General features: G+C 42.8%; 2 protein-coding genes across 2 annotated transcripts; both read right to left on the bottom strand.

Moving 5' to 3' along the window:
• Positions 1–10,334: 10,334 nt before the first annotated feature.
• Positions 10,335–11,725, bottom strand: LOC127756802 (U-box domain-containing protein 14). Its single transcript, XM_052282180.1, has one exon. It carries the CDS (start codon positions 11,469–11,471, stop codon positions 10,482–10,484), a length of 990 nt encoding a protein of 329 aa, XP_052138140.1. The 5' UTR covers positions 11,472–11,725; the 3' UTR covers positions 10,335–10,481.
• A 3,929-nt stretch (positions 11,726–15,654) lies between these two features.
• LOC127766623 (xylan glycosyltransferase MUCI21-like) lies at positions 15,655–18,223 on the bottom strand. The gene is made up of 2 exons (XM_052291726.1): positions 16,291–18,223; positions 15,655–16,191 (listed from the first exon to the last, which is right to left on the bottom strand). The coding sequence occupies exon 1, from the start codon at positions 18,063–18,065 to the stop codon at positions 16,590–16,592; it is 1,476 nt and encodes a 491-aa protein (XP_052147686.1). The 5' UTR covers positions 18,066–18,223; the 3' UTR covers positions 15,655–16,191; positions 16,291–16,589.
• Positions 18,224–25,819: the final 7,596 nt, after the last annotated feature.

Consider the following 25,819-nt stretch of genomic DNA (forward strand, 5'->3'; position numbering starts at 1 on the left):
GAATTAATAGAGCCACCCAATAGCTGCTCCTGCTCATGCTATTGCTAGCTATTTCCTCCGTGTTTTAAAATATAGTTATTTTCACCATTCAAATTTTATCTCAAAATCACAATGACCCTTCCATATTTGCTTTTTATTTTCACCTATTAACTCAACTCAACCGATCGTAGTAATTTTATGTTTTATTTCATATACTTTATTAATATCCGTGTAAAACTCTAAAAATAGTTATATTTTTGGGGCGAATGAAGTAGCTCGATGTATATTTGTAGTACTTAACTTGCTGTTACTTCCCTGCATGGTTAATTACAAATGGACAAGTAGGTGTAATGCATTATATTTATAGGTACTAGGGTACTATAATATTGTTCATGAATTTTGACTACCAAGTAAATGTTGTTGTTCTAGTTTAATTTACAGGTCTCTAAAGCAAAGCATAATAGTTTAAAAGAAGTACTTATATATATAAGATATGTTTCTAGCTAGCTAGTATTCCCTCCAGTCAAATTTATTCGTAGTTGGGAGAACTATATCAAATATATATATATATATATATATCTGTGTAACACATTATAGGGAAATCTCAGGCCAAACGAGCATGCAATTCCCTTGTGATTCACTTGTAGATCTGTGCACTGCATGCCTATCTTCTCCTCCAACTTCAGCGAGATCTCAGCTCTTTATTCGGCTCAGTTCGGTGTTCATTCGCCATGTTAGGGTTCTGCAGGGATCGATATGATGATCACCGGCGGGCGGCAGCCGGATAGTGGTAGGGCGACAATGACGGCCGAGGCAACAAGAACCAAGAGCAACTCATACTAGGAGGCAACAACAAGCTAATTAAGGTGCGAATCCAATGTCAGTATTAGCAGCTGCTAGAGGTAGATGAGGAAAGGATAGGAGTACATATATACAGAGCAAAAACGACGTTAATTTTGCTGGTGACCGTGCTGATCGTCTACCAAACACAATCGAAACTTTCTACCATTACAAAATGCATGCACTCACTCGAGATCTGTCAGACATAAGAAGGGCGGGCTAATTAGTGGGACGAATTGAAACGACTGCAACTGCAGGCAAAATTAAAATGGAATGCATGCATGCATGACTGAATAATTAAAATCGACGAACATACAGCAGCGCATGCATACACATGCGTCGATCGATCGATCGATCATTGTCGGAAGAAGAATTGATCCGCAGCTGGCTGCTGTCCGTAGACGACGACGTCGCGGTTGGGGAGGAAAGCGAGGGAAAGGAGCGCCAGCAGCAGCACGACGGGGACGAGCAGCAGCAGCGACGGCGGCGGCGGCAGCGGCGGGAGCAGCAGCGGGAGCAGCAGCAGCAGCACCGCCGCCGCAGCGAGGAGAAGCATCACCATGACCCCTTCCATATCTCTAGCTAGCTAGCTTGCTTAGTATGTCGTCCTGATCCCTATCTAACTAGCAAGCAAGTAGCAACTAGCTCGCTAGCAAGCACAGGTTGTGTGAAAGGTGCGCCGTGCCCATGAGAGACGAGACCCAAGAGCTAGCAATCTAATTAACCTTGCAATAGTTATGGCAGCGTACGTGAAATATTATGAGTCCCAGGCCATAATGTTCACGTGCCAAACATGCCATTGATACATACTCCCTCCATTTCAAAATGTTTGACACCGTTGACTTTTTAGCATATATTTGACCGTTCGTCTTATTCAAAAAAAATTGTGAAATATATAAAACTATGTATAATGAATCAAATGATATGAAAAGAATAAATAATTACTTAAATTTTTTGAATAAGACAAATGGTCAAACACATACTAAAAAGTCAACGGTATCAAACATTTTAAAACGGAGGGAATATATAGCGCAGTGTTCTGTATATTAACGAAATTGCTATACGTCCAACCTATACGTCCGACCCATCCATCCGACTAGTATATGTATAAGCATATATGTTGTTTGTCTGGGCCCACATGGTAGTAAACAAGTTTAGTGATTGGTTGCATGACTCGATCAGACGTATAGCAAGATTCATATATTAAACCAAAGCCCAGGTAACATTGTTAGTATTACTGGGGAGGAATAGCGACGTGGCAGTGAACTTAGCTAGTGGGAGTCGTACGTCGTAGGTGGACGACTCTATTCATTCCACCTGTTTTAAATCATGATATGCACAGTATCACACGCACATGGATTTGCTTATAGCGAGATTTTAGTGAAATCAGGATTTGCAAATTAATGTAACTAATTTGTTCATCAATAATCATTCTAAATGTGTGACTACTATTAATATATTTTTATTGTGGATTATTTGTTATATGAAAATCGTGCAGTTAGGTTTCTCATTGGAAATACTTCCACAACACTATAGTTTCAGTTCCAATAATAAAAAAAAATATAATGGTAAAAAAATGCATCTAAGTAGATTGACCATTAAAAGCCAAAAGTGTATGTAGTAGGGAGGTAGTAGCTTGTAAAAACCAAGGGACAGAAAATTCTAAGAAAAAGAGAGATAGGAATTACATCATGTTTAATTTTCTTGGACCATAATACTATGCTAATAAATTGGAGTACAACATCATCTACATGCCTTCTCAAGTTGGTTTAGGCCCCGTTCGATAGGACCAACTCCTAAATCTAACTCCAGAAGTATAATTTAGAGTAGAGCTATAGTGAGAAAAAATCTTGCTCTACCTCTCTAGTTTATTTTCGCAGAATACTTCAGTCCGCTCCACTCTCTTTCTGGGTAGAACTGAAACCGTTTTGATTTGGCTCCAATTTAGGTTCTCGGGAGAGACGGAGTTGGAACTGAAATCCTACCAAACATGCCTTTGATATTTACTAACTCTGCCTAAAAGTAATGTATTTATGGCTATGTATTTGAAAAATTAAAGTGCTTTATCAAGTACATAGTAAAAAATAGTTCTTTATTGGGACGAATTGAAAACGTCCCTATTGCTTAAATAAAGCGTCTCCCCAATGTTGTTTTGTTGTAGTTAAGGTAGCAATTTTAGAAGAATTAGTACAAGATATGAATAACATAGTATTGATAAAATATATATAGAAGTGTTTAGTGAAATACGTGCCTTACAATAATAATATGTAAAAGGCTAGCTATGTGTTTATATAAGAGTGAAATGATGTGACTTAATTTAATTATGGAGACTAAAGAATTAGCAAATAATCACAATAAATGGGGAGAATTGTGTTAAGTATATAAGATAGCATAAACATTTAGTCAACATAAAATAAATGCCCATGCAGGTCTTAATTATAATTAGGTACTAGGCAACTGATTTAGTTGGATTAAAAAAATGCATATTCATGTTTACAGTTGAAAAAAAAAGGCGTACGGCGTAGCAGCTAGCGTACTGCGTACCACGGTTTAAACGTGTGAGTCATTCATTGTGGCAGATGCATGCGTGGATATAATATCTGAGAAGATTAGATATCTCCATCAAATTAGAGTGCTAGCTAGTAGCGCTTCTAAGGTAAATATTTGAAAAAATCTAATATGTTGTATTATGATGTTTTCTGATATATTATATTGACCCTCTCATAAGATATATATAGGAGTATATCTTTAGCTAGCTAGCTTGCTTAGTATGTCGTCCTGATTCCTATCTAACTAGCAAGCAAGTAGCAACTAGCTTGCTAGCAAGCACAGGTTGTGTGAAAGGTGCGCCGTGCCCATGAGAGACGAGACCCAAGAGCTAGCAATCTAACCTTGCAATATTTATGGCAGCGTACGTGAAATATTATGAGTCCCAGGCCATAACGTTCACGTGCCAAACATGCCATTGATATATAGCGCAGTGTTCTACTCCCTCCATCCTAAATATTTGACGCCATTGACTTTTTAAAAAATGTTTGACCGTTTATCTTATCCAAAAAAATTAAGTAATTATTAATTATTTTCCTATCATTTGATTTATTGTTAAATATACTTTTATGTATACATATAGTTTTACACATTTCACAAAAGTTTTTGAATAAGACGAACGGTCAAACATGTTTAAAAATGTCAACGGTGTTAAATATTTAGGGAACGAGGGAGTATATATTAAACCAAAGCCCAGGTAACATTGTTAGTATTACTGGGGAGGAATAGCGACGTGGCAGTGAACTTAGCTAATGGGAGTCGTACGTCGTAGGTGGACGACTCTATTCATCCACCACCTGTTTTAAATCATGATAAGCACAGTATCACACGCACATGGATTTGCTTATAGCGATATTTTAGTGAAATCAGGGATTTGTAAATTAACGTAACTAATTTGTTCATCAATAATCATTCTAAATGTATGACTACTATTAATATATTTTAAATTATTGTGGATTATTTGTTATATGAAAATCATGCAGTTAGGTTTCTCATTGGAAATACTTCCACAACACACTATAGTTTCATTTCCAATAATAAAAAAACATAATGGTAAAAAAAATGCATCTAAGTAGATTGACCATTAAAAGCTAAAAGTGTATGTAGTAGGGAGATAGTGGCTTGTAAGAACCAAGGGATGGAAAATTCTAAGAAAAAGAGAGATAGGAATTATACATCATGTTTAATTTTCTTGGACCATAATACTATGCTAATAAATTGGAGTACAACATTATCTGCATGCCTTCTCAGGTTGGTTTTAGGCCCCGTTCGAATGGACCAGCTCCTTAATCTAACTCCAGAAGTATAATATGGAGTGGAGCTATAGTGAGAACAAAATCTTGCTCTTCCTCTCTAGTTCATTTTCACATAATATTTCAGTCCGCTCCACTCTATTTCTGGGTAGAGCTGAAACCGTTTTGATTTGGCTGCAAATTAGGTTCTCGGGAGAAACGGCGTTGGAACTGAAATTCTACCAAACATGCCTTTAATATTTACTAACTCTGCCTAAAATAATGTATTTATGGCTATGTATTTGAAAAATTAAAGTACTTTATCAAATACATAGTAAAAAATAATTCTTTATTGGGACAAATTGAAAACGTCTCTATTGCTTAAATAAAGCGTCCATCCAACGTTTTTTTGTTGTAGTTAAGGTAGCAATTTTAGAAGAATTAGTACAAGATATGAATAACATAGTATTGATAAAATATATATAGAAGTGTTTAGTGAAACACGTGCCTTACAATAATAATATGTAAAATACTAGCTATATATATATATATATATATATATATATATATATATATATATATATATATATATATATAAGATTGAAATTATGTGACTTAATTTAATTATGGAGACTAAAGAATTAGCAAATAATCACAATAAATGGGGAGAATTGTGTTAAGTATATAAGATAGCATAAACATTTAGTAAACATAAATTAAATGCCCTTGCAGGTCTTAATTATAATTAGGTACTAGGCAACTGATTTAGTTGGATTCAAAAAAATGCATATTTATGTTTACAGTTGAGAAAAAAAACAGGCGTACTGCGTACCACGGTTTAAACGTGTGAGTGCTCTTGGATTCATTGTGGCAGATGCATGCATGGATATAATATCTGAGAAGATTAGATATCTCCATCAAATTAGAGTGCTAGCTAGTAGCGCTTCTAAGGTAAATAACCTAGGTATGCGTGTGTGTTAACACAAGCAAGTTTCATTGTCACGAATGAGAGTTCCCATTTGTGCACACTGCCCGTGGTATTGTCCATACATCTTTGTACGCCTCCGTATACCATATATTTGGTGTTGGAATGTGCAATGAACCTAGCTATCTAACTGAAAAAAGAAAACATCTAGCTTTCTAATGCAACTTGGTACAATGGCACTCCAAAAGTATTCAGAATGTTAATAAACAAATGTTAGCGAGCTCTATGGTATAATAGACTAGGAAAGAAATTAATGGGATCCAGTCAAAGCACACTTATCCATCCAAACGACATAGCACCTGGCTAGAGGAGGAAATTTGGAGCATCCTTTACATATATTTTCACCACCAATTCGTCGATTTACAATTGATTTTGTCCTTGTGCTAGCTCCTAATAACAATTTTAATTCCTTGCATTGGTGACGTGCGTGGTATATATGACGAATATTTAAGCTAGCTCTAGCTCTAGCTAGTAGCTACTACTACTAAGAGAGAATTTTCAGAAAGTGAAACACATGCACAAATATATGTGTGCGTGCATTGATGAATGTGCTTGGATTCAGTTGGTGATCAGCTGGCTAGATTCACTTCACCTGATCGATCGATCAGGACATCAGGTGTTCATTTTTCAGGCAGGCAGATCATGGCATTGCCAGCCAGACACGCCCCAAGTGGCATCGGTCGCTTTTGAAAGGACACTATATTATTCCAGGGGGAGCAACTGACGAAACTGAATAATGCAGTACACACTGCTGCCCTTTTTTGTTTTGTTTATCAGTGAGCTAATGCATGCTTGCATCGGTGCATACTATGACTCTCGTCACTCGTGAGAGCTACTTTCCTGGATTTTGAAATGTTTTTGTCATGCTTTTGTACTCCCTCCATCCTAAAGTATACTAAAACATTTTAGACAGAAAATTATCCAAATTCAAATTCGTAGTATTAGAATGTTTCTCTTTCACCCAAAAATCTCTTATTCCCTTCGTCTTATTTTAAGTGCAACCATAAGTTTCAGTGTTCAATTTTGACCATACATCTTATTTCTATTTTTTTTTGTAATTAGTATTTTTATTGTTATGAGATGATAAAGCATGAATAGTACTTTATGCGTGGCTTATGTTTTTAATTTTTTTAAAAAATCAAATAAGACGGACAGTTAAAGTTGTGTATGGAAAATCATAGCTCTTAGGACGAAGGGAGTATATTTTAGAACCGAGAGAGTAGTATTATATTTATTCATAAAGTTGTATTATGTGCCTTTACTTTTATCGATCATTTGGAATGGATCTTGCATTGTCATTTCATCAGGATATAGATGCAATGAACCGTCCGCCATTGCAAGCAGGCTATCATAAACCTTGAGCAAGTGGCTGTCCTGAGTTAGCACGTACGTACGCATGCATGATTAGAAAATGTTCATGGATCGAACCCCAGGGACCGTGTTGTTGGCGTATTTTTAACTGCAAATATAGATAAGAATCTTTGAAACCACTTTAGACCTGTCCTGATTATTGATATATCGACAATAGATACATTCCACAACAATCAACAAGAACATTTATAGTATACTTAACTTATTATGCTTACTGTTTTGTTTTCGTGTGATGGTCCTCTGTTCAACGTCTCATATGAAGATAAGCATTCCTAATCTCTTTTTTCCTGTCCATTGAAATGAGAATCCTAATTACAAGCTACAGATTTTAGCTTGATTTTTGTTAGCACTTTTTTCAAACTACTTACCAAACAGTATTTTCGTACGGAAATTTTTTATATATAAGTTACTCTAAAATATTAGATAAATTATATTTTTAGATTTAAAGTGACTAAAGCTCAATTAAATATGTGCTAATGGTTTTCTCGTTTTATATATCTATACTTAATCTTTATCTTCATCACGGTTGAAGAACATTATAGTGAATGCTGTTTTCAAGTTTCAACCAGTTGCACGCAGCAGCAAGAAGGAGACTATCCATGCGGTGATCTCATCAGTTACGTCGCAATTTATAAGATACGGAGTAATTTATGTTTTATCCATGCAGATGCAGCCAGCAGAGTAGTCCTTAGAGTTCACTTGACTGTTCCAGCAGCCTGAGAGCACATGCTCATTGCGTTCGCGAAAAAAGAGCACAGGCTAATAAACGAACGATTAATCTGTATGCGTCGTAATAATCTGACGTGGAAGAGGAAAAAGCAGATGTGAGAGAAGGAAGCTAGCGCGTCTGCAACCCCTAGGTACGCTGACAACTTGGACCCATATCAAAGAGAAAAAGGAGGTATAGTACATACCGACCCCACCAAAAACCAAAAAGTATAAAAGTTTTACTTAGACCTAGTTTAGTTCCTAACTTTTTCTTCGAACTTCTAACTTTTTCATCACATTAAAACTTTTCTACACATCTAAACTTTTAACTTTTTTCTTTAAACTTCTAATTTTGACGTGAAATTAAACACAACTTATTGGCTCTATTGGGCTGCAAATTTTTTAATATACTGCTGCCAACTACTTCCTCCGTTTCATAATGTAAGACTTTCTAGCATTGTCCACATTTATTTAAATATTAATGAATCTAAACACATTAACATTTATATATATGTGGACAATGCTAAAAAGTCTTACATTATGAAACGGAGTGAGTAGTGTCTTGTATTTGTAGCCGCGGCAGCACAACAGTTGTATATAGCAGCTGAGCAGACCCATTTATATTACAGTATGTGTATAGAGGATGTCCTTATATGTATTGACTATTACTAGTATTAGTATAAGCAGATGTTATAGTATGCGTATGGAGTCTGGCTTTGTATGCACTGTCGCTGACTATCCTTGCTCTGACTAACACGAGCATAGCAAGAGTTGTCACACGCATTCCAGAATTTTTTTTATTTATACATTTTTTTATTAAAATATTTACAAAAACAATTTTTTGTTTTAAAAATTTACAAATCTAATCGTCTGCCGCCCGATATTTAAAAATCGCCCTTCCAAAGAGCAGCAACGGACCTAAATGCAAATTTTCCAGCACAACTTGTTAGCTATATGATTTTACAATTTAAAATTATATTATATAAAGTCATATGAAATAAAACTTTATATCAAAATTGTAGAGCTCAAGGAGATCTACAACTTTGTAGTTAACAACATTTTCATTTAAGATGTTTTAGATATCCAAATATTCGTTACAAAATATAAAACACATTTTAAAAAATCTCAGATCTACATTTCAAACGACATTGGATGGAGATAAACTTTATATAAAAGTTGTAGATCTTGATGAGATCTATAACTTTGCAGTTTATCACTTTTCCATTTAAAATCATTTGAAGTATCGAATAAGCATTATTAGTTTTTAAGCAATTAAAACCGGTGGAAAGGGTTTGAACACAAATAAAAATTTTGCATTTAGGTCCCTTGCCGCCCTCTGGAAGGGCGATTTTTAAAAATCTCCCTCCCAAAGTGCGGCAGGCGATTAGATTTGTAAATTTTGGAAACATAAAATTATTTTTGTAAATATTTTAATAAAAAAATGTATAAATAAAAAAAATTCCGCATTCCAAGGGTTCAAGAGAGATAGGCCGGCCTGGTAAGCTGATAACTAAACCATCCAGCCCAATATTTTGCTGGGTTTGCTGTTGGGCCCAAGTAGATTGCCCAAATCTGTCGTGTGGCCCAACCCCGCGCAGTGAACCTCACACGGCCTAAAAGGCTCCCAATGCGCACGTAGGCCCATCAAGCGTGCGCTGACGACGATGCCACGACGGCGTGTCTACCCCAAAATCCTTGGACCGTCTCGATGTTTTGACGTGGTCAAATCCTAGGAATCCTCGTGTTTCACAAAACACGAGCCAATCTTTTTCTCGACGTGCCATAATAAGCCTATAAACTTTGTGCATGGGTCAATAATTGACTCTTTCTTGATGATCATGAGCATGAAAGATGATTAGGGCCATGTTTGAAAGATTAGCCCATGGCTAATTTTAAAAGCTAATGTTTAGTTATGAATTAGTAGGCTAAACATTAACTTAGGGTGGTATGTTTGGATATATGGACTAATTCAAGGCTAAAAGGTGGAGAGAGTAGAAAGAGAGGAGAGAGAAGGAGAGAGAGAGATAGAGCTGTTTTTTTATCGTCCCCACACAAAATTAATCCCATTAGCACCCCCTTGGAGGGGCTAATGTTTTGAGGGGAGCTAATTCACATTAGCTCAAAATTAGCCCATCTGTTTGGATTCTTGAGGGCTAATTTGAGGCTAAAAGGTGAGGGCTAAACATTAGCCCATGGAACCAAACAAGGGCCCTGTTTGGATCCGGAGTGCTATTATATAGCCCTCCGGAATATTGCTATTTAGGAGTATTAAACGTAGATTACTGACAAAACCTATTCCATAACCCCTAGGCTATTTTGCGAGACAAATCTAATGAGGTATATTAATCCATGATTTGCTACAGTGATGCTACAGTAATTAGCCGCTAATCATGGATTAATATACATAATTAGATTCGTCTAGCAAAATAGCCTAGGGGTTATGGAATTGATTTTGTCGTTAATCTACGTTTAATACTTCTAAATAGTAATATTTTAGAGGGATATTTAAAAGCCCAGAGTATCCAACCAAGGCCAAGCCCTAGGAGCATTGCACTGCTAAAAAAAATGTATCAACAATGGGATCCGCACCAACTTAATTAGCCTTACATTAGTCATTAGACCCAGAGTAATTGCCCCAAAACACCCCCTAGGCTCTACTTATAGTAGACGTATTTACAAATGATGAATAAATATAATATCCTAGCTTTCCAAAAAATATATAATACGGAGAACGTCATTATCCAATCTAAAATACGTCACTGCTACAGAAGGAACAGAAAGGTAAACGTGCAAAGGTCTAAGATTAGCGCGTCAGCCGTTTACCCGTGCGTCGACGCCGACGCCGGCGACGAGATGTACGGGTCGGACTGCACCAGCCCGTTCAGGAAGTCGGCGAGCCGGTGCTCTCGCCGCCTCGCGCCGCCGCACTCCAACGCCCGCAGCAGCGACTCCGCCTTCGCCTTCCCCCTCGCGCTCGCCGTGGCGTCCTCCGCGAGCTCCCTCACCGCGTCCTCCGCGCCGCCCACCGCGATCACCTCCGCCACGGCGCGCTCGCCGCCGGCCACGACAAGGTTCAGCAGCGCGGCCGCCGCGTTCTCCCTTGTCCTTGGCGTGGACGCGCCACCTTGCTCGACGAGGTCCACGAGAATGCGCAGCCCGGACATCCTCGTGAACGCGTCCAGGCTCTCCGCGCACCCGGCGACCTGCGCGACGACGGCGGTGGCGTCCTCCATGATGCCGCTCCGTCCGTCCGTCATGATGAGCGCGAAGAGCGCCTGCACGGCGCCGAGGCCGACGAGCGTGGCACGGTTGGGCGGGTAGAGCGCGACGGCGAAGAGGGCCTTGAGCGCGTCCTTGGTGGCGCGGGTGTTGGGCGCCGCCCGGAGGAGGGAGACGAGCGCGGCGAGCAACGGCCGCCTGGCGCCCACGACGGGGCGGTTGGCCTCGACGCAGAGGAGGCTATACACGGTGGCGGCGGCGTGGTGGGCGGCGCAGTACTCGTCCGCCCGGAGCGCCGCCGTGAGAGCATCCAGCAGCCCGGGGGCGGACATGAGCTGCCCCCGCGCGGAGATGGAGATGTTGAGCAGCGCGGCCGCCGCGTCCTCGGAGGCGGCGGACGGTGCCGTGAGCTGCGCGGCGAGGAACGGCACCGCCCCGGCGTCCGCGAGCGGCGCCCGGATGTCCGGGTCGTCCTTGGTGGCGTGGCGGATCTCGGCGATGGCGACGGCGGTGGCCGCCCCGTCGTGCACCGCGGCGGCACCCCGCAGCCTGCCGACGAGGCTCCTCGCCGCGTGCAGCTTCACCTCCATATCGATTGCTTCTCTCTCTCGGCGAGGCGAGGATGGCGTGCATGCGAAGTGGCGGATTAGGCTCGATCCGTTCCCGGAGTAGTTGGGAAACTTGTGTGCGCCTCCTCTAGTCGGTTGGTTGATGGATCGGACGGCGGCGTGAGTAGGAAGGAAGATGGCGCGTGTCTTTCTTTCTTTCTTTACCTGTAACGGTCGTGGTGGTGGGCTTGAACGTTTCTACCGCCAATTATTTACCTTTTCCCGCGCGGTTTGAAACCACGCTACGCTGCTTGCTTTCGTTCTAGTTACGCCGTCGGTTTTTAACTTTCGAAGTGCTTTTTTTTAAAAAAGATGGAGAACCAATGACAGACATGCGCATCTTTGATATAAGAAGAGGAAAACATGGAGGAGTTTGATCATGAACAGTTCGGTTACTATAACCGCTGATTGGTTGACCCTAAGTTGCTTCCGTCTCATTTTTATAACTTAAATCAAACAAGCAAATGCAAAACTACAAGTACCTGGGATTTTTCAAGGATATATCCCTTTGAATACCACTGATTTCGATTGTGGGTGGTTTGGCATTAAACAGAGTAGGACATTTGCATTGCACCACCTACCCCATCCAAATCCGACTGTCAACTCGCGCGGCTGCTATCTGACGGGAAAGTCGGAAGGTGTTTAATGGTAAGAGCTGTAAGGATTCAGATTCTTCCTCTTGCTTGTCGGGTGCTTAACACTTGAAAACGACGGAACACCAAAATTAATCATATTCGTAAACAGGAAAGTCGGTAGTAGTGATACTCTACAAATAATCGTATCAGTCAGCGCCGTTTGCTCTCAACTGTAGCGAAGTCAGAGCTTCATTCTATTAGTGGACTCCTTATACATATATTGAAGGATATACAAGTTAATAAGTATAAGATTTGGATATGGACAGGATCAGTTCGTCAAGAGCATATTAGTCGACAGAGTTATTCAGGATACGCATCTGTACTTTCTAATTGCCACGTCCATGTTACTCGACTTAGAAATTCAGAATATGGATGAAGTGAAAATAACAAAATCTCGTCCTAATTTTGCAATGTTTGGAGGTCTCGACAAGGTGATGTCTTTTCTATTGTTATTATACTCCCAATTTCAGTTGCATTGACCAAGAAACTATTCCTATCTTGCAGTTTCACGTCGTTCGCTGTGCTGAAAGAGGTAACATCAGGTCTTGCTCACGTTGAAAGCTCAATTTGATTGCCGTATTCAAGGTTATTTTCTTGGTGATGACGAATAGTCTGACGTGGAGTTTATTTGTGATATTATATAGTACACCGTACATCCAACTTTGACGCGTTTAGCAAAGTTGGACTCCATCTAATCTGCTATGATGATGATGCCTTTCAGACTTTAGCTGATGATTCCTTTTGGACTTTGCTGTTGCGTTTACTGCTTTGCTGTTCGAGAATAATCTCTGGTTTTCGTGAGTTGCTTGATAGGGTGAGCCCTTTATTTTAACTTTGCTTCCGAAGAAGTGAAGAGCACATTTGTTGTTGTACACCAAGGTTCAGGCAGAATCCATTCTTCTGTAATTCCTTTCAGTTCTGCATGTCCGCAATCTCTCTCTCTCTCTCTCTTTCTTTCATTTTTCTCTTTTTGAGTGATTCTCCCTTCGGATTTACGAAGTTTTTAAAAGGGAGAAGATATACCTACAATTTTTTTCTTACAGAACTCTTACAAACGTGGACGTGGCGCATTCTGACTGAACATATATGTTCATCTAGTGAAATCAAATCAAAGGTTGATAGTATTTGTTTGTTGAGACTTTTTAATGTGTACAAACAATATAAGGTTTTCTAGCAGGGGTAGGTGTAGGCTGCACTGCTCAATGTAAAAGTGAAACAACGTACTTCCTCCGTTTTATGTAAGTCATTCTAGCATTTTCCATATTTATGTTGATGTTAATGAATCTAAATATATATATATGTCTAAATTTATTAACATTAATATGTATGTGAGAAATGTTAGAATGACTTACATTGTGAAATGGAAGGAGTAAATCAGTACTCCATGGCGCATACTCTAGTAGGATAATTAGCCCATTTTAGCTGAGCGGTCAGTGGCCATCTCTTACTGAGCTCTCTTTTTGGAATAGGCCTTAACAGCAGTGCTCTCTTTCTGGGCCTCATAATATTGGATAATAGGCCCATTTTAGCTAAGCGGTCAGTGCCCATCTGCCTATCTGAAATCGCTTTACTGATAATAAAGGGAAAAAATTACACCGAAGATCTCTCAACTTGTCGTTGAGTTACACAATCATCCCCCTACCGTAAAACCGGATGTAACACTTCCCCCAACTTACAAAACCAGTGCAAACTAGATTCCTCGGCGGTTTTGACTCCAGTTTTGTCCGACGTGGCAACTGACTCAGCATGGGATCCACGTGGGACCCACACTTCCGCCTCTTCTTCCCCTTCCCCTCTCCACCTCTCTTCCTCTCTCCTCTCCTTTTCTCTCCACGGGCAGCTGGCGGGGGAGTAGCTGCGCGCGGGCGGCGGCCAGCGGCAGAGCAGCTCCTCTCCCCACCGCCCGCGACTAGCTGCTCCCCGCGTGCCACTCCTCCCCTGTCGCCCAGCCCAGTTGCTCCGCCCGCTACCCACACGCATCTAAGGCGTTCTACACACCAAGAACGCCCACGCCGCCTACTACCACCACGCAGCTCCTCCCCCGGCCGCCCACGCCTAGTTGCTCTGCGCCGGGAGCCACCTATAGAGAAGGGAGGAGAGAGAGGAAGGGAGGTGGAGAGGGGAGGGGAAGGAGAGGCGTGACAGGGGAACAGGGGGGAGAGCACTTCGGTGGCGCGAGAGCAGGCTGGGACGAGGCAATAGAGGAGGAGGCCAGCGGTTGGGGAGGGCCTTGCGGTGGCGGCGACGATGCAGGAGCAGGCATCATTGGCAACCACGCAAGCCCTCGGCATGTGCAGATGTGCTCAAGGCCGTTGAGCCGGAGCAGCAGCTGCATGAACGTCTCGCCGACGGTGCTCCCCCTCACGACTCTGTCTCGGCCTCCACCTACCTCGTCGTCGCCTGCACTACTTCCCCAACAAGGTCACCATCGACGTCGCCCTATCCCCGCCACCACTGGACGAGTCAAGAGGGTGAGGTCAGAGGAGCAGCGCGTCGGCTCCCCTTCTCCCGTGTCGCCGCGCCACTACGTCGCCCCTACCCCCTGCCTCGGCTCCCCTTCTCCCACGTTGCCCCTCCCACCGCCACCTGTGCCCGCCGCCCGCCCGTGGAGAGCAGAAGAGAGGAAGAAAGGTGGATAGGGGAAGGGAGGAAGAGACTGACATGTAGGCCTCACGTGGGGACCATGCTGAGTTAACTGCCATGTCGAACAAAACCGGAGTTAAAACCGTCGAGGGATCTAGTTTGCACTGGTTTTATAAGTTGGAGAATATGTTGTATCCGGTTTTACGGTTGGGGGACGATTTTGTAACTCGATAATAAGTTGAGAGATCTTCGGTGTACTTTTTCCTAATAAAGGCTGGCTCGTCGGGAAAACAAGGCCCATTCGCGCGTTGCTTTGCACATCGAAGCAAAGAAGCAACTTCGAGCGACCATATAACTTTGTTGTGTAAACGTGTGCCAATGCAAGTGCGTTGCCAACCAGACAGAATAGCATTGACGCCGGTGGTCAAGAATTGGGCGAAGAAAAGTAACCTCCTCAACGTCGCTCGACCAGGCCCGAGTCCAGAAAGACGACAAATTCAGCTGAGGGCCACGTTACCCGAGAGCACCGGCGGCTACGACCTTGACAGGGCAATCACCGTTGTACGGCCTGCTTGTCACCAAACGATCGATCGATCGAGCCACTTCTAGTTGCGTTGCGCCATCAAACTCGCGTGCACAGCTAGCCCCATGCCTCTCATGTCACTCTCATCTCTCGCACGGCACAGCCGCAGTTAGACACACAACCGAGCAAGTAGCTGTCCTGCCTGGCTGCTCCCCACATCGCCCGGTGCTGTTCTGCCATGCCATATCCGGCGTATCGCTGTCAACGCCATCCTCCAGTTCATCTACTCCACATCCCTTCTTCCCCCGCACACTGCCTATGTGTGGCACGCGAAATCGAGCAAATATGTTTGAGTTACCAAAACAAATAAAGAAAGGAAATACACTAGCTTGTTTCCTTTTGAGTTCGCGCAATGGGCAATATCTTTTGGTTTGTGCTCATGTCATGTGCTGACTGGAATTATATTTACCCCACACATGTTACAAAATATGTCACTATGAAATATGGGGAAAAAATTGCACAAGTTTAATGAAACATACATAACTATGGAAAAAATGAATTATCAATTTAAATTTGTTGAAAGAAAAATCAGGTGAGTTCGATTCTGCTACGTCGGAGATGAGAGCTGTAAAAGTGAAAAAAAAGTGCAAAAGAAACCGCATGTGATAAACTGGATTGCGCGGGAAAAAAGACGACCGAACAAGAAACGTTAGTTCTTTACGTATTCAATCTCAACCGTCAATATATTATGTGCAATTATCGTTTCCTACTAATTACTATAGATATCAAGTCTAGCTTATTTATTAGTATCCACTAATTGCAGTTATTGCTAATTGTTTGTACCGATTTATCTTGATTGTTTCATGTTCCGACAATAACGCGCGGGGTGTTATCTAGTATCACATATATTCCATTCTAGGTGTTTCTTTATCTGGCATCATATATGTTCTCCCCTTCCCTGCTAGAAATATAACAGAAAATTAATATCAATGAAAGTTAAAGATATGTAGCAAAACAAAAATTGTATTCCAAGAAATAAATTTAATGCCTTAATAGTTACCACTATCCAGAGAGCAGTAATTATATCCTAACTTGGCACCTCGCCCTTAAAAAGCTACCAACTGGTATACGTTTCGAGTCCAACTGTATGCGCTGCAGAGCCAGACGGCTATCCTTACAGCACCATGGCCAATCTCCTGCCGTCGCCTTAGCAATCGCCTTATCTCCAGGCATGCACACACGGACTCCACGAGCCTAAACAGCTAGTAGCAATGGAACACTTGTCACGTAGGTCTATCCGATCGAGAAACCGATGGATTCATCCATGGCTGCTTCTGCCGCTGCTATCCGATAATCCGTCTACGGCGCTGGGTGCAACGAGCGTATGCGCAGGGCGCGCGCGTGCAGCCTGGTGAGCGTGTGTCGGAACCTGGAGAGGTCGAGGGTGACGTTCTGGCCGCCGAGGTAGACGCGGGCGACGAAGCCCCACCCCTTGTCGCGCTTGGCGGCCTCCGGGTCGGACACCACCACGTCGCGGAGGCCGTACTTGCGGCTCAGCGAGCTCTCGTGCCCCTCCGCGTCGTACTGCTCGTAGTGCAGCCCCATCCGCGCGGACGCCTCCGCGTAGCACCCGCGCGCGATCGGCGCCACGCCCAGCGGCGCGATCTGCACCAGCGCCGCGCCGGGGCGCAGGAACAGGAGCTTGGTCAGGTCGGCGCCGTGCACCCCCACCAGCACGTCGCACGCACTCACCGACACGTACGACGCCGGGAGCGGCAGCCCGTTCGCCGTCTCCAGGATGTCCACGTCGAACCCCACCGACCTCGCGAGCCGCGCCACCGCCGCCTGGTTCTCGATCACCCGCGTCCCCCTGCGCGACACGATCCCGAGCCGTGGCCGCCGTGGCGCCGGCTGAGTAACGTCGTCGACGACGACGGTGTCTCCTGCGGTCTCGTACACGCCGGCGAGGAGATCGTGGAAGTCGACGATGGTCTTGTTGTCGCGGAGCCTCGCCGGGTCGACGGAGAGGATGCCGTGGAAGCGTGTGCCGACGATGGCGCCGGGGAAGCAGTGCGTCCGCTTGTCGTGGAGGAGGTCGACGACGTGGTAGTCCGAGAGGCCGGAGATGATCTCGCCGTACGTGCCCGCCCACCACGGGTTGTACGAGAGGACGCCGAGCACGACGCGGCGGCGGAGGTGTTGCACCGTCAGCCACGCCGGCACGAACCCGTCGCTGAACGCGTGGAAGAGGTTGCCGGTGTAGCCCCCCGCCGTCATGACGAGGAGCGGCGCGTCGTGCCGGACGTCGCACCGGTGGCCGGGCTCCTCCTCCGGCGGGGCCATCCGGAGCCGCACCTCCTCGACCCTGCTCATGATGAGCGCCTCCCACTTGCGCGTGTACGGACGTATCCTCTCCTCCACGGTGGCGTTCGCCGCCGGCGGCTGCTTCGGGAACAGCAGGAGCGACAGGGACGACGGGTCCGTCCGCACGTCGCCGGCCATGAAGCAGACGTCGGTGTTGAAATCCGAGCGGTCGCAGCAGATGGTGTCGCCGGCGAGCGACGAGCACGGCGAGCGCAGCTGGTTGTCAAGAACCACCACGTCGCCAGCATTATGATCTCCCACGACGCGGGCGGGCGAGGTGGTGACGTTGGGCGGCGGCTGGGGGAAGAAGTCGAGGCCATAGGTGGGCGTGAGCACGATGAACCGCGGGGCGTAGAGGAGCACGCAGAGGACGACGGAGAGGACGAAGAAGAACTGGACGAACCCCGGCCACTTCTTGCCGCCGCCGTCCTCCACGCCGCCGCCGCCGAGGTCGGGGAGTTTGGAGGCCATGTCTCGCGTTGGCGAGATGGACGGACTTGGCGTGTGGGGGAAAAATGGAAAGGAATCGCGTATACTACCTGGCACGGCGGCGTCTCGATCGATCGTGTGGATATTTAAAGAGAGGCTCGGCGGCTGAGTCGTCTCACTGGTCGGCGCGGTCACTGGTGGTGATTGGTGAATGGTGGTGATACTACAGATTGATTGGATAAATTCTAGTTCTATCTCGCTGGCAAGACCGAGACGGCGTCCGTTTCTGGTTCCTGTCCAATCGTTCGGCTACCTATCTACCTGGAACTCATCGCCCCATAGAGTGACACGTGTACATTTTGTACGTGTAATCATTTTTTTTCCGTCTCGTCATGAGATATAGGACATATCCTAATATGTCGAATTAAATATAGAAGTATATGCATAAATTTATAGGACGGTATCAAATTACTATATTTTAGGATGGATATAGTAACAAGAAAGCTTTTTTATTTTTAGCGTGAATTCTAACAAACAAGATGAATTACATCCTCGTCCGTGTAGAACTCAGGAGTTAGGACAGTGTCCAGTACTAGAACTAGATGTTTGTAATCAAGTTGTAAATTAGGGACTATGTCAAGTACTATATGTATGTAGAAAAGGTCGTCTAATTCCTAACTAGCTTGGTATATACGTACGTACAGGTAGACGATGGATGGATCGATCGGTTTGCGTCATTTTCACTCACAGCGCGATCGCCGGTTTCAAGGTGTGAAACGTAACATTTTTGGTCGATGCTGGTTTCTTCCTGCAATATATGTTATGTGCTGTCGCTGTATGCCTGTGTATACTACATACTAATTTAGTGTGGTCAGTTTCTGTAACCGTAACTACTGCATGTTAAGATAGCAGAGATACGTGTTGACTAATCTAATGGTGTGGTTTTGGTATATGACAAAGGCTAGCTAAAACAGGCGGCAATTAATTAATAAGAGTCTTACGCATGCATGTTCTTCCTCAAATGACACATGATGATATGCATCATATATTCATATTCTTTCTCGAATGACATCCTTGCATGGAATGGAATAAGTGTAAAAAAAAATGAATACATATAGTGCATTAGTACTCGTCAGAGGAATAATGGTAGGTGCTTGGTCGCTCTCTCTGTTATCAAACCCATCCTCTGTCCATGTTGCAGGTTCCTTTCATCAATTTGTACTCCTCTTAACTGTCTTGCCGTCATTGACCAAATGACAGGGCATTCTAGCTAGCTAAATGATCAGGTTTTCCTATATGTACTCCTACTAATCTGTGATACAGAAATCTGTACCCATTTGGACCTGGTCATTAAGCCAAATTAATATTGACAGTCGTTGCTTCGTCCAGTCCAAAACTCCCACACGCGAACGATTGATTGATCATCGGTGAAATTAGCAAGGTCGCACATGGCTGCACCGAAAACGGTCGTTGAAGCCAAAAATCTGAATGCCTAGGATGAAGCAAATTAAAGCTAGCCACCGATCGAACAGATATGATCATCAACCAGCTCACGACGTCATGACGCATCCCAAACTCTGAAAAACGGCTGCACCCGCTGCTATCGCGGCCAGCTTGACAGCTAGCTCAGCTATAGCTGCGTCGATCGCTTCAGCTTGTGATCAGTAGCCGGCGATCGCGACCGGTTTGTTGGTGGATGGAACAGGGGAAACGATTACACTGAATCCAGCCAAAGCCATGAAAACTTCTTTTTGTCGAGATTGACAAGCACGGATCCGTGAAGTGACTTGAGACTCCTTAACTATTCTAACGAGATTTCTCAACTATGTCACGCTTTTTGGATAGATAGGTTAGTTTATGCACGAGCTGCCAACCATATACGCAGTTCAGGATAATGCTATTAACAATGATTAAAGACACGGGAGTAGAGAAGAATCCGAAGTGCAGGCTTCTTTCTGAAAGAATTTCAGAAGTACACGGTTCCATACTTTCCGTGTGTATATAATATGTATACATCCGATGTCGCGATGTATAAGCAGAACAAAAATGATATTATTGTAAAGCAGCATCAATAGTAGAGCTCCTATCATTAGCACTATTATTTTGGGTGCATATATAAATGTCGTGTTCTCTGAATAACAATCCCATCTGCTTTGCACCAGCACATGAGAGTTCAGGGAAACGTCGCACCAACCTAATTAAGCTAGAATCTTCTCTGTAGTCAACACGTATGGCTGCACAAAGAGCACACGGCTCTAAAACCAGCAGCCCATAGTGTTGATTAAGCATGCCACGGTCCCACCGATACTGTAAGTACAACTTGATTGCTGATGGCAAACTGAATCGGTGCCGCCAGCCGCCGGCCATCTTCTTTTAGCAGAACACTAATTAGTAATTACAGTATCGCAAGTTCGCAACACAGTGACGAAAAGAACCGTTCGATATATATATAGCAGGTAAACCAGCTAGTTCGTCAACAGAGAGGACAAAGTAGCTTGCATCTGAAGTGTAATCAAGCTTCAGAAGAAGCAGTTTCAGTTCACTTTTTACGTGGCTATGAAAGTTACTGCTATCCTTTTTCCCTTTTAAATTTATCTGGAAGGTGAAAGTTCCACTAAAAATTAGTGTGTTTTTGTGGCGGTTGTTGAGAAATACTATGTCATAATTTAAAGAGAGGGGATGGCTTGTAGTTTGCAAGGTGAATTTTCCGAAGAATTGGTAGGAGTGCTCCCCTCATTCTACCAAGGTAGAAATAAAACAAACTTTACAAAAATTGCACCAAGAACAGCAATAAGGGTCTTATCAAACTGGCCAAACTTAATTTACAACCTGTCCAAACTTCTGAAAATTCTGTGGGTTCTGAAAATGGCCTCTCACATCTATGAGGAAGTTTGATCAGTCAAAGAGGACTTTGGTAATGGTAAGCTGTGATGCCATCTGCTGGGCCAAATGGAAGACTTCAATTTTTATAGAACAAACTGGTGTATATAGCTCTATCCTCTACGGGACCATTTGAAAAGACAGACTCGCAATGATACAACAAACTTTTGTCATACTGGATCAAATCATATGGCCTACATTTGGACAGGGTGAGGGCCCATTTTGAGTCGACAAAGTAAGTCAAATTGCTACTCCTTGTTAGCTGTCCTTCGGCAATGGTCTTTTTGATCGTTGTGTTGTGTAACCGAAATTCTGCTTTCTTCTGCTACTCCTTGTTATCTGTCCTTCGGCGATGGTCTTTTTGATCGTTGCGTTGTGTAACCGAAATTCCGCTTTCTTCTAATAAATCGACAAGCAAGTTTTTTATGACATCAGGCACAACTTGACCACACCCCTTGTAACTGAATTCTTCCAAGTCTTCGAACTACTCTGGTCGTTAGACACCACCCTAACCCAGTGGGTGGAAGATAGCATCCGCTGGAAATGGACGCCGTCAGGAACCTACACCGCCAAATCAACCTACCAGATGCAGTTCCTGGGAAGCACACAGTCAGCCTCAGCAAACGCGGTCTGGAAATGCTGGGTGCCGTCCAAGTGCAAATTCTTCACCAGGCTCCTCCTCCAAAACAGGATTTGGATGGTCGACAGGCTTCAACAAAGGGAGTGACCAAACAACTATTTTTGCCAGCTTTGCCTCAGAAACCTCGAGACAGCCCACCACCTCTTCTACGAATGTCTGATCACAAGGACAATCTGGGACACTGTAGCGACAAGGCTGGGGATCCCTCAGTTGCAGCCGCTAAGCTGGCCACACACAACATCCCTCGAGGACTGGTGGATCAAGACCATCCGCACAATGACTAAGGAAAAAAGAAGCGGAGTCAAGTCAATCCTCATTCTACTCTCCTGGGAAATTTGGAAAGAGAGGAATAGCAGGGTCTTCCGGAATATCGAGGCCCCGCTGCATGTAACCATTAATCGGGCAACTGATGAAATATGGTTATGGTGAGCACGCGGAGCAAGAGGCATCCAATCCCTGCTCCCGGACACCCGTGGAAGCACAATCGGCGATCTGTAAACCGTGTCATGTACCCATTCTCCCTAGCCCCCCCCCCCCCCAATCTTTCTTTTGTTTCTCTTTTTTTGTAATCTCCTGCCTAAGGGCTATTGTACAGATTTCCCCCTTTTATAATACAAATACACCCCGCGGGGTTTTAAAAAAAAAGACTTCAACACATTTGATCATCACATATGCAAAAGCAAGGTAAATTCAATTCATACAACTCAACTACATACAAATACAACACACTCGACATTCGAATATTGCCGATTCTGGTTCAACCATACTAGAAAGGTGTCTAGGACATTAGCTAGAGTGACGCAGCAAAGAAACAAAAATGCATACAAGCCTTAGCTCATTTCTGGTTCCTGGCCACCTAGGAACATCTTGCTCAACAGGTTAAGAACTTCAAATAACATTTTAAACCTCAGCCTAAATCTCCATAGACATTTTCAAGAACCATGTGCAATTAAATCTCCCCTAGATATTTTGTAGAAACATCATGCAAAGGTGATAAATGTATAAAACAATGAAATGAAGTACACTATTAATAATACCTACACAAGCTACATAGTGCTACACTGAAGATACGTTGAGATTATTGCATCAAAGTTTTGTTCCACATGTAACCTAAACAGCTTGAAGATAGGTCGCGTTCTATCTTTCAGATAATGCAATTGCTGCATTTAAAGTGCAACAATAAAGACAGTCAACGGATCTGTGTTCAGGCACACCAATAAAAGATTTCTTACATGGACATTAGGGAAATTCTAGTAGCACAAGAAAAGCAGTAGAAAACATAACTGAGAAATCAAAAGCAGTAGAAAAGACATTTGAAGCAGCATGTTAATCATTAAAACATGTTTTAACATCAGATAACATAAATTGTTTCAGGTAATTGGTTCTCGCGGGGCGACAAGGATGTTGACGGCTGTTAAGTAACGAATTAACGCCGTCAATACCTGCATAAAACCGTAAATATAAAACATCCAACATAGTGGTAGGATTCATTTCTAACAATTTCCACGGGTGTTGGTGTATATTTGGATGCAGATGACAAACTGCCAAAGTTGAGAGGAAATATACATGAAGAAGGAGAAGAATCAAACTCATATCCAAACTTATGGAGTTTTGATCCCATAAACCCAATAAGATACTTCTATCTTGAGCCAAACTTCAATAGAACATATAGTGAAACCCACTTGTCAGAACACCAGAGAAGGAGCTGGGTTGGATGGGCCAGCCAGGGTTTGGCCGAACTAGCAACTAGCCCAAACAACCCAATATTTCACCAGCTGACAGTTATCCTCATCCTATGACGGTTGTGACCATTTCTACCTAAAGAAACCGTTATAGGACACTTGGCACAAGGAGGTGAAGCAAGAGGGAATATGCTCATTGGATGCCTTGAGCATCTCCACACTGCCAAGGCACCTCTAGGCCTATAAATACCCCTCTCTTCCCTCATTCTCACACACATCAAAGGTTGAGCTGAATTATAAGAGGCTCTATTATACTTTATTGTATACTAGAATTAGAGAGAGAGTAGAGTAAAAGAAGTTGGAGGAATTCCGGAGTTGTCGATAATCCTCTCTTACTTCTTATACTTTGTTAATTACTCTAATTTAATAGAAATATCTTTCTCGACTAATTAATATTTACTTCGTGAGAATTATTCTTGGTTAGTTTATAATTAGCGTGTGGGATCATTGTTTGATTGGAGTAGACGGTTCAGTAGGTAACTGAAGCACAAAGGTAACATGTAAAAATAAAAAAAATTTAAGAACATAGTAAATAAACAATAAGTTCAATCACAATCAGAAATATTAGAAATAGAAGAAATGAACAAATATATTCATCATCTTAGGAACAGAGGAAATGAACATTATCGTTCAACACGCTCAACTGCACAAACAGTTTAACTGCATAAAAATAAGAGTGATAAAAGTTCACTTTCTACTCAAATTCATAATGTGCTCTGGTTGCATCAACAAGAGAAGATTCTTTGTTAGTGATCACAAGACCATTTTTCTATAGAACCATTCTTCAATTTCATCAGAAAACACATCACAAGAACATAAGGAATGAATAAAAACAGGAATGTAGGAATATTACATGAACAACACCTTGGTCTGGTAACTAGCAAGATAGTTGTTAGACAAATCACTCATTTGAAACATCATCTCAAAATCAGTATACTAAATGCAGTTCCATATCATAAAGTTGAACAAAAATAGAAAAATAAAAAAGAGTATCGGTCCAGGCAACGCGAGACTTGTTGGAGCGGATAGGTCGCGCGAATTAGCCCTGTCAATAGCCTAAACCAGAAAATCAACAACATGTGAATAATAGAAATGTAATGTAAATTAGTGAGAAAAGATAAAGAAACATAAGAAAAGAATAGTATATCGAGGATGTTTAGGTGCATGAACAGTGAGTTAACATGCTCTTGAAACTGGTAATGCACTTCCATTGCTTTCGACATGAAGATTTCAAACTTAGCCATCTCAACTTCCATCTTTAGGTCACGTGCTTTATAACATCAGCCCTAATTTCATCCTTTAGATTATTGGCAACAAACGAGCCAACAGTGAAGACTCCAGCAACCAATGACAACAAAACTGTGGTGCCCTACCAGCGCGTAGCTAGCTCATAAAAAGCCTACATACATACATAAAACATTAAAACCAAACCGAAACAAAATATCATTTAACGGTAAAGATTGAAATATAGTATATTAATTAGTACTCTTAAATCATCGTTCTCAAATCATTTCATAATATTTCAATCCAAATGATTCCATCATTTAAACAAAATTTAATATATTGCATAAAAGCGCGGGGCATCAGTACCTTAACATGATCACGACCAGAAGGCTCATGGCTAGAGGACTGAAACGAGCTCTAGAAGCCAGGTATCTTGTTCTATAGAAACAAACAGCAAATAAAGATGTTTTGTCAATTAAATTAAGGTTATAATAGGTATTAATCTTGCGAGCTTTAGTGCTGAAATTTTAGGTTTAGTAGCTAGTTTGAAAAATGTTGAAGAGACTGGACTTAGAAATTATGTTGCATTTAGTTGGAAATTTAGAAGGAGAACTTGAGTCAGAGGAGGATGAGATGGTGGATAACTTAGTCCTTGGTCACTTATGTGGTGGCTTAGTGGACGAAGTTATGGACGAAGAACTCGATCACCTAAGTTGTGACTTCAAAAAGGTTTCAAGGTTTAAAAGTCCAAGTCATCCTTAAAAAGAAGGGACAAAAAGTGAAAGTGATCTTGAAAAATAAGAAAAGTATGTTATGAAAGAATTTTTTTTAGAATATTAGAGGTCTAGGTGACTTGCTAAATTTAGATTCCTTTAAGAGTAAATTTAGATTCCTTTAAGAGACTCCAAGGAGTGGAAGCTAGACTTTATTGCTCTTTTAGAAATTGGAAAAAGTGAATTTTCATATTCTAGTCTAAAAAATAGGATCAATATGATTTTTTTAAGCAACTTTTGTATAGAAACTTTTTGCAAGAAACGCACCGTTTAGCAGTTTGAAAAATGTGCGCGCGGAAAACAACATATAGGGGTTGGGAACCCAGAGAAAAGCATAGTTATTAAGACCGGACTGGAAATCGAACCGGTGAGACCATCGGTTCACTGGTTTATTGGTCTGACCGATCGGACCACTGGTCCAAAGCGGCTCAATAACCCAATAAATATACAACTAATTACATTCAATCATGAGGAAGAGCGTAGCCTGGTGGTAGGTTCCCTTGTCTGCATCCCTGGAGACCAGAGTTTGAACCCCTC

The sequence above is a fragment of the Oryza glaberrima genome, chromosome 1, assembly GCF_000147395.1.
Source record: "Oryza glaberrima chromosome 1, OglaRS2, whole genome shotgun sequence".
Lineage (NCBI taxonomy): Eukaryota > Viridiplantae > Streptophyta > Magnoliopsida > Poales > Poaceae > Oryza > Oryza glaberrima.

Excerpts from the sequence above, each read along its gene's own strand:
- LOC127766623 (XM_052291726.1), bottom strand. The coding sequence starts at position 18,065 with ATGGCCTCCAAACTCCCCGACCTCGGCGGCGGCGGCGTGGAGGACGGC.
- LOC127756802 (XM_052282180.1), bottom strand. The coding sequence starts at position 11,471 with ATGGAGGTGAAGCTGCACGCGGCGAGGAGCCTCGTCGGCAGGCTGCGG.